Source organism: Buceros rhinoceros, unplaced genomic scaffold (assembly GCF_000710305.1).
Source record: "Buceros rhinoceros silvestris isolate BGI_N320 unplaced genomic scaffold, ASM71030v1 scaffold4335, whole genome shotgun sequence".
Classification (NCBI taxonomy): Eukaryota; Metazoa; Chordata; class Aves; order Bucerotiformes; family Bucerotidae; genus Buceros; species Buceros rhinoceros.
In genome coordinates, this window is record NW_010410996.1 from 85,861 (window position 1) to 95,685 (window position 9,825).

The window sequence follows — 9,825 nt, forward strand, 5'->3', positions numbered from 1 at the left end:
TGCTGAATAATTCTCGCCCACTAATAATGCCGGTCTTACTTTTTATCCTCAATGTGGAATCAAGTTTATTTTTTGGAAGCTTATTTTACAGTTCAATGTGGTTTTAGCAATACTACTTCTTGTTTGTTACAATTTAGAAATGATATTTTCTTCCATTCTGATTACTCTGTTAAATAAATATGCAAATATATCGAGTGCTCTATATAAAAAATACATACACACAACAAACAACCCCTCAAACAACAAAACCAAGATTAATAAAAATATGTACTATTTTACACATGTGAAATGGCCATCTAGTTTTGAATCTATAAAGAAACTTAATTACACATGAATCACATGACGTAATCTAAAAAGGATCAGCGTATATAAAATAATGGCGTTGCCTCTGTAAAGAGAACTTGAGCATCTCCCTATTTAAAAATATAAACCAAAGCCAGCCAGTGTTGTCTGTGCATTTTTAGCTACTGAACATTTGATAAGTTAGGAAGGAGTTTGTGGATTTCCCCGTTAAACATCTGAACAGGGAGATGAATAACATGCCACAGCTTTTTCAGTTTTTTTTAAAAGGAAAATTTAGCCTTCAAGACAATGAAATGTCTCCTTTTGACTGAGACCTACACTCAAGCAGGATTTAAAGAGAGGAATAATTCTTCCTCTGGATCTCCATGCTTGGTGACATGACAACCTAACGCCAGTTTAATCACAGCCTTCAACAGCTAATTTTGATTTAGAATGACAAATAGAAAAGCTTGCTTGGAACCGTTAAAGGCATCAAACAAAAATCAATGCACAGAGTCATTGTTCCCGTGACACAGTTCAGTATTTAACTACGTGAAAGGACTGAGAAGTTTGGCAGTGGACCACAGGTACTGATAGTGTGAATCAGCTTGACCCCATTAGCTTCAGCTTGTTTGAACACCTTTGGACGACAAGCGGTGTGACTGTTTGATGAAACTTGCTGACCTACACCAAGTCAGAAAACAGCCCACGTCTCCTTTAAAAGCACACCTTGGCTCGAGACCTCTTGCCCAGGTGTAAATTGCCCCTGAGGAGATCTGCCTGCAGATACTGGGGCACACTATGAGTAGTCACCCTCCAAGTTGCTTCGGATGGAGAACATTAACCAACACGCTTTAGCAGGACAATTTCAAAGACGGGCGCTATGGTCAGTGAGCAGGAAGACTCGAATAACCCACTACAGGACATTCCCCACCCCACGACTGACGCAGCCCACTGGTTGCAATCACCTGACATCGGTTCTACTCGCATTTTCTTGAGGCAGCCCAGCTGGACGTTTCCATTCTCCCTCCATCCCAGTACACTTCCCTAAAGACGGCACAGACCACTGGTGGCAAATAATTTTCTTTCTGACAATTCATATGAACATAATGCACAGCATCATCACTTAATACAAATACTTTACATAACAGACACAGAGAGACAAAACAAAAGCATATGACAGTGCTGCTGCAGCTACTTTACTATATTACATGGCTGGGAGAGTTTCCTTTAATTTTCATCGCTCTTTTCTGTACAATTTGAACTTCTGGTACCAATTAGCCAGAATGTTCCTTTTGGTATTTTAAAAAAGCAGAGGGAAAAGCATGGATGACAGAGAATTCAGAGGCAACTTTTAAATACCAGTAAACTGGTGTAACATAATAATTGTAGGGGAAGCAGGTTTTACTAGGCTCAGCGTCTCCTAGGTAAAATGGAGCAGAAGAAGAGAGAGACCTGTTCTTCAGGAATAAAATACTGTCATCTTCCCCAAGGAACTCCAATTCATTTGTGCAATTGATTTGTGCATGTGGGGTAGAGCTGGGGTCATTCTGTTTTATTCATTATCCTGACTAACAGACTCGTTAAGACCATGCACAAACCACGCCCGGTGGAGGAGGGAGGGGGAAGAGCAACAAACATCTCAGAAAATCAAGGATTACGCTACAGATCATTGGGATACTAACATATAGAAGTTTATTGTGTATCTGCTCGTGTTTTCCCCCTCCCAAGAAGACTTGCTCTATGCCCATAGACCTTCGAAAGTAGAGATAAATAACTATTGTCCTTCTGGGTTTCCCTCATTGCAGACCAAGCCATAAATCCTTATTAAATGTCACTTTTTGTTTTTACTGGCAGACTGAATGCACCTACTGCTCTTCCTGGCTGGAAGGTGGATGGATTCTGATGATTTAGACACTGTACGGGAGGCCTTTGGGGTTTAAACTTGGTTTTTGCTCTTGACATTTGTTCCTCACTCACTCTTGTACCACAGCAAGTTTAGTACCTTAAACGCTTGTAAGATGGAGTGACCGGATACTTCTGTAGCTCCGCACGGGAAAGACCCTCCGTCTGGGGAACAACGCTGTAAACCCGTATCCCTCCTAACACCCAGCACATGAGGGTGTCCTCTGTGAGGGAACTGAGAACTGAAAACATTATGCAAGTCTTAGGGGCTTATTTCTGAAAGCAAATCTCAATTTTGTAACGCATACATCATTTTAACGTGATTCAAAATGTATAAAACGTGTGTTTAATTATGTTCCAAAGACATCAGTAGCACAGTGCGTCTGGGAATTCCTGTCCGAGTTCCATGCGAGTTTGTTTTCCCCAGCTCTGATCTACTCGGCAACTTGGTACCGTTACACTCCACTCTTCATGTCAAGCTCCTGATGATTCTGTGTTTCGTTAACGGTCAGGAATTCGTCACATGCTCCCGTTTGGTCATTTGACTGTTCTTTATGAACCAAGTGCACCATTTCCTGTGATTTGCTGGCATCTCCATTTAATCCACTTGTTTTCCTGTCCTCCACCGCCCCTTTGCCATTGTTAATCACTAGCTTTTTCTTCTGCCCGCATCTAGAAAGAAATAAAAAGAAAATAAGTACTATACATTGGAGACTAACTGAAATGAGAAAGAAATCAAAAGTCAATTATTTAGGAAAAAGGGCTTGGAAATGAAAGTTTTATCTGCCAACGCAGACTTCTACAATGCTAAGTGCAGAGTTTCTTCATATTGAATGTTTTATTTTTGAAGCATCCACATTTTATATGCATAAAATTTGGCAGGAGCTCACCTACTGGATTTGCATGTACCATTACTGCAGGTGGGAATAACATTCACTGCTGAAAGCTAGAGAAGATTTTTCCAATAGTTGGATATAGCCACATTTACGAACTTTGAATATATCCCGCTGTGAGGACAGGGTCATTCTAAACCCAGCCGACCTTCGAAAATGCTCAGATTCTTGAGATGGCTGAAAATCTGGATCACGTTCTCACCTCATTATACAAGAGAAGATAACTTTTTCCTTCTTGGTTTTAGCCTGTCAGCCCCAGCAGCCCACCAACAGCGAGGAAATACGGATTTGCCCCAGACTGATCTAAGATGGTTCTCAGGCTACACAGTCCTGAACATCTTCTTTGACCTCGAACAGTGTACAGCTCTCTTAAGACGGACAATGTCTCCGTGAAGTTGTACTTTAAAGTGATTTCTTCTTAAATTAAGCATATTTTTTCCTGAATGACTAATCTGGCAGCTCAATTATACTATTATCCTTCTGAAAAACTGCTTTTTTCATGCCTGCTGAGCAGTAGATGAGGGATATTTTATTCAAAGTAGCTCAGTTCACTGTCCTAACGTTATGGACACCCTTGGGAACGATTCCTGCTCTGCAGCCAAGCAATGCCAAAAGAGGCACACGCCCCGCCACGCACGTTTCTCTCTTGGCAGCAGCCTCCCAGCTGCACGGAAGCTCGAGGTGAAAGAAACGTTTTCCATTAACGGTATCTAGGACATAATTTACAGCTCTAGACAGTTTCGTTTCTTGTCAGAGGCACTCTATAATTAACCAGAGAGGCCCTGTTTGTCTGTTCCCATGGTGACTCTGGGTTACGAGGAATAAACAATGCCCCTTTCCACTTTTAATGGCGTAACAGACAAATCAAGAAACCATGATGTTCAGGCTGTGCAACTCCAGAATCACCTCACAGAAAGTTCTAGAGTTTTCCGTCTCACCATATGCTTGATACCTTTCTTATTGCCGCTGGTCTCTAACGATACTGATGTTGTGGATGCAGCCACAGGACAAACCTAGCAGGCGGCACGGCACCACTGACTCCACCCAAACGGTACCAGTGTGTTCTGCCTGACTGAGTCTGTGCTGCTTTGTCTCATAGAAGCTTTCGGCACTACGGGCAGGGACCGCCTGGGCTGTTCCCTCACCACGGCGGCAGTACTTTATTCTCGCACCCACAGCGTGCTTTGGAGGACCTGGACACTATTTCCATATTTCCATGCGCTTCCCTGCAACCAGCAGACATGGGATGAATTTGCTCACTGCTTCCTGAAGAAAGTCCCCACGTATTACATGGTTACCCTGACTTAAAAAAAAAGTTCACATTCGGCATTCAGGTAGAGAGTATTTACTCTGTGAAAGGGTTCAGCTTAAAACTTCAAGTAGGAAAAAGCTGTTTATGATAATTGAGAAGAAACCTCAGAACAGTCCCCAGAGAAAAGAAAGAGTTAACATTACAGCTTCTCCTTTAGGTTAGAGTTTATTCAAATCTCCTGGCTAATTTTTGCAGCTTCCTACACCTCAGCTTCTTCATCTGTAAAGTGGAGTGAATAAGGCCATTGAGTGCTCTGATGGCACCGTCAGCTGCCCCTGTGACTGCCAGCTGTGACAATGCCTTTTGGGTGGAAGGAACAAACCAATCCCAGAACCTTCATGCTGCACACAGACAACGTGGGACTATCCTCAGCTCACCCTGTGGCTACTGCTGCCTGTGTCCATCTCACAGAGCTTTCACTCTCAGCGCACAGCGTTTTCCTCTTAAGAAGTAATAGGTGGAGAATAATTAATTCCATGTGATCCATATACAAGTAAAGACCAAACAGTTTATACAGCTACTGACTTCACGTGGTTCCGTGTGATTGTGAAGGCTGATGTGTGACCTGTGCAGGACATGGTGACCTGGGCCCTCACACCCCAAGCCACAGAGCTTTGCAGAGGAAGCTCTTTCCTGTGTTACGCTACTCTGTGCTTTCACAAAGCTTTTCGATGAAAAAACCAGCAAGGCAGCGCATTCCCAAGAAGGGTCTGCCTTACCTCCTCCGGCTGTTAACAGCAATGCACACCGCGAGAATCAGCGCCAGCGCCAGGAGAGCAGCAACGATGATCAGCCATTCTGTGGGGAGAGGGGAGGGAGGGGAGGAGAGCGCGTTAACCCATCATCTCAGGTACTTTTGCCGTTTCACATGGATGGTTTTTTGCTTTACAAAGTGCTTCTGTGCACTTTTCATTGGATACTTTTCATCGTTCAGCCATAGACAGGCCAACCCAGCTGACATCCCCCATCACTGCTAGCAACTCTGAGCACTGTACTTTGCTGGCCAGGTGAAGAGGAGTTGTACCGCTGGTTTACTCCAGGAGCAAAAGAAAATGCACCAGGCAGGAAGGCAGGATGACTTTCAGGTAGAGTGAAATGTCCATTTTTTCATTTAAAATCTTACTTTAAGCGATCTTTTGGGGGCAAACTCTGAAAAAATCGACCTACAAAACCAGAATGGACCCTAAGAGGTCGTACCAGCTACATTTCACTCCAGTGAAGCAGGGTCGATAATGAGATGGCTGAAGAATATTCCATTTCTCCTAACGTTCTTAGTAAAGGAGATTTCACGACCTTCCCAGCAGCCAGTTCTTCACCCTGTACTACCGTTACAGATGGAGATCCTCTCCTAACTCCTTTGTTCTGCTGGTAACAAGTTCCCCCTGTTTAACAAGTCTCCTACATTTCAATCAAAACAGATTCTTCTAATTAGTTAATGATCGTTACTCTATGGTTAAAAAAATGATAAGTGTTCTTTTTTGTAGCACATTCTTTTCATGTCTCCCTCCAGTTTTCTCTGAAAATGACGAATACTTCAAAGGGTGCTTCAGAGGTTACCTTCCAAAATTTCCTTTGTGCTCGTCTCCTTTTTCTTTTTTTTTTTCCTCTATGTGATTAAGTCAATGCTGAACAACAAGCTTCAGCTCAGGACTTGCTAGGCCTAAGTAGAGTGGGATAATTACTTTCTCTGTTTCAAAAATGTTTTAATAGGTCCCAGAATATAGCTGCATTCTTTTGCAATTGTATCACGGTGTTGGCTCCTTTCTATTCTACTCCAATCTGCAAGCCCTCCTCTGCCACACTCATCTCAGCGGTAATTTTCACTGAGCATTCTCATGATGTGATGCTTCGTGTGCATCTTTACTGAGTTTTGCCAGATGTCATATGAGTTTATAAAGGCTATTTGGATCTTAATCCCGTTCTCCAAATGCATGGTTTCTCTCATCATTGCTGGAAAATTACATGAGCTACACTACACTCCATTTTTCAGACTACTAGTGAAAACGCTGAACAGTTCTGCTTGACCTACATTTTCCTCTCTTAATTCAGTTCACAGTAACACAACTCCATGCTTAAACTGCTAAAACACACAACCTCAAAAACCTACCTGGTACCTGGGCGAATCCTTTTTGTGTCACGATTTTTGTGGTTGTGGTCTCTGCGGGGAACGTCGTGGATTCGTGATGTCCCTTGTGTGGTCCTTGATTACCATAGACACCAGCGGTAGGTCCTAAAGAACGGAACCACCGTTAGGCCAAATTTGCTTAGTGAATATTTAACGGCGATGTTCAAGGATGAAGACTTTCACAATTTAAAAATCATATTCTAGAAAGATCATGCTGAGGTCGTTAGGAAGTATTTATAGTGCAAACTACTACGTAGACTATAAACACCAGACTCGTCCAAACTATGGCTAGTTCTAGTGTTTTGAATAACAAAACTCATGGTTTTCTCCTCTTGTCTCTCTCATGCAGTTCCTTTTTGATTACGTTATAATTTTAGGAACAAAAATGTAATTATAATTGCCTAGAAATTTTCTGGAGAAAATGTAGAGACATGTGAATGATGGCAACTTTTTGAGGAGGCATTTGTCATACAAGTCAAATGTCTTGTCTGTTCCACAGGGAAAAGAGAGTGAGAAAAGGAGACAGAGAAAAGAACTTTACTGTTTCATTGACACCTAAAATGACCACTATGGAGAAATTTTGCAAATTCTGATTTTATTCCTACACAGGATAAAACTGAATTTCTAAAACAAATTATTTCATAAAATAGAAATGGTTTTAAATTTGATAGCTATGTATAGAGGGGGACTTTGGAAATTCAAAATATTTTTCCTAACAGGAAAAGTGCTTGCTCTGAACTTAGAGGTGGATCCCTTTGTCCTTTCTTGTGTCATTAAGACGACGTTAGAGATTAAATCTAACCACTCACTTCCAGTCTCTAGTGTTTTCTATCCTGGCCATACCACTTGGAAATTTATGCAGAAACATTTCTGGCCCACGCTGTTGTCATATGGGTACCCCAAGGCTAAAATTACCAGCAGACTATAGGGATTTCATTTGGGACTACTACTTCGTTATCCCCACTACAAAGATACTACAGATCCCCACCTCTCTGAATTCTTCCAGGCTCTAACAGAGCAAAGGCAGCACTTACTCTCCTCAGCTGTAAAGTTCTTTTTGTTCTTCTTTAACAGCCATTGCAGCTCATTTCTAGCCAGCGTTTCTGATCTCATTTCCTAATAGCAGCTGGCAAATACAAAACGGAGAAGCGCGTTTTTTCCCTCTGTTAAGCTTAGCCAGCAAGTAGCTCATGAATCTTCCAGATGTTTTCATTAATTTTATGAACAAGAATCTTACTGACTGCTGAGTTGTTTTGTGCTATATCTCACCCAATGCAGCAGCTCAGGGTCCTGATCTAGCCTCCAAGCAAGCTGAATGTTCTCACTGGTCTACCCCACATCTCCAGAGGTGGGTTTTTTAAGGTGCTTTATATGATCGTTGAGAAATGGCAGAGCTTTTCCCCCACAAAGTCCCTTAGAAAGGGACTCAGACATTTATTAACACTGGTGCACTTACAGAACTGCTAATTTCACCCTTCCCCTCCCCTGAGCACTGAAAAGCAGCAGCAGGATTCAGTCACGTCCCTGCTGATCTGGCTCTGGGGAGGTGATTGCAAGGGGCAGGGCGCTGTCCTCAAAAGCTCTCTACATTTCATTTTGGTGACATACTGGATGTTTTCCTTTATGGCAGTCATTTTTTGAGTTCCTTCAGTGGACTGATTTGTTATTGCATGGACTCTCGGACAAGAGGTCAGTCATCAATGATGTGGTGTCAGATCCCAACTTCAACATTGCCGTAGAGAAAAAGCAAGGGAAAGGAAGTAGCGTGGTACCTCAAGCCATTCATTCGTGCAGAGAAAGCCTTTAACTACAGTTTTCCAATGCACTGATGAATCTTTTTCATACCAGCTATATGAGGTAACATTACAAATGAAGGAACCCTTCAGTAATTAAAATTTTTTTATGATAATGGTAGTGGGCGAGTAATTCCCTTGTATTGTGTTTTTAACAGCAACCAAGAGAAGATAAACGAAAAAAAGGAAGAGTTTGGAGAATGTGGCCCAGTCAGCCTTTGCCAAGACACCGACAATGCGATGATTCCACACAGAGGTTCACCTTGAAAAATATATTCAAACCAGTTCTTACAGGTTTTATGTGCTCAAAACAGAAAGGTAGCAAACATTTTTTCATAGTGAGTAATGTCTGCACGTAAAATGAAGGAGTCAGCTGGGATTACTTCAGTTAACAGGGCAGTGAAAGTCAAGAAATGAGTTTGTTGTAGCAGGAAACCATTATTTAAAATAAATTTATCCTTCAAAAAAACCTCTATCAGATACATATTTTGTATTTATATTGCTGTGCCTATGACAAAATGCTCTAACATAGGCAATTTTGATAGGCTTGATTTTACTGTGTTTGTACAAAAAAGGCCAAATTCTTCTACCTGACAATATATGAATCAATATTAATTAATTAATTAATAACAGAATTATCTTTAATGTATTTGCTGTACAGTGCTATAAAAATATAGGTACATAAACTTAATTATGTGCAAAGAATGTCCATGGGCCAGAATCGCCCCTGTGGTGGTTCCACTAACTTTCAAGAAAATGCATGAAAATAATATTTGGGTTTGTGTGTATGACAAGTAGCGTTGGGGATAAAAGATATTGTTAGGATGATTGTTTTTATGGAAAATGCATTTGGGAATAAGGAAAAGTCCCTTCATTTCCTGTGCTATGAGCATGTGACCACACACACACACAAAAGGCTAAATGGAGAATAATAAGGAAAGTATCAAAAAAACCCTACTATAATATAAAAAACAAACAAAAAAGGGAGTTCTTCATGAATGAAACATCAGTTACAGCCCAGGAAAATAACAATTAACAGTCACTGGCAACATGTGAACAGCAAGTACATCTTGAAAAACAGGTTTCACAGATAATTACCTTTCTTTTGGTGTGTATTCAACTAATGCAGAGGGACTATACATTACAGGGGCAGGGAGAGGTGACAGAGAGTTGGGTGTTACATAGGTACCACTCGTACCCACCAAAAAAGAAAGACAAAATGCTCTCCTGTATATATGGGGGTGAGGAGAGCGGTTACACTTCTTCACGGAAACCGGTGTGTCACCACACACAGGTAACAGCATGGAGAGAAGGGTAAGTGCAAAATGCTGGTTTCAGCCTTTCAGCAAACGTCCTCGGCTTTGCACGGGAAGAGAAACTCCTCAATGACATCGTATAAATAAGTTTTAAAAAATAGTAAAAACCAAAAAGGAAATAATAGTATGAAAAGAACATACAACAATGATTGGAACACACATTATTAGACGATGGCCATTGTCCAAAATGATAACTGAT

The 9,825-nt window shown here is 41.4% G+C and overlaps 1 protein-coding gene across 1 annotated transcript; it reads right to left on the bottom strand.

Annotated features, from left to right (window-relative positions):
• Window positions 1-2,452: 2,452 nt before the first annotated feature.
• Window positions 2,453-6,622, bottom strand: CD44 (CD44 molecule (Indian blood group); the record flags this gene model as incomplete). The annotated part of the gene is made up of 3 exons (XM_010135803.1): window positions 2,453-2,859; window positions 5,112-5,190; window positions 6,500-6,622. Coding segments are annotated over 3 exons (419 nt in total), but the record flags the coding sequence as incomplete, so codon positions are not given.
• Window positions 6,623-9,825: the final 3,203 nt, after the last annotated feature.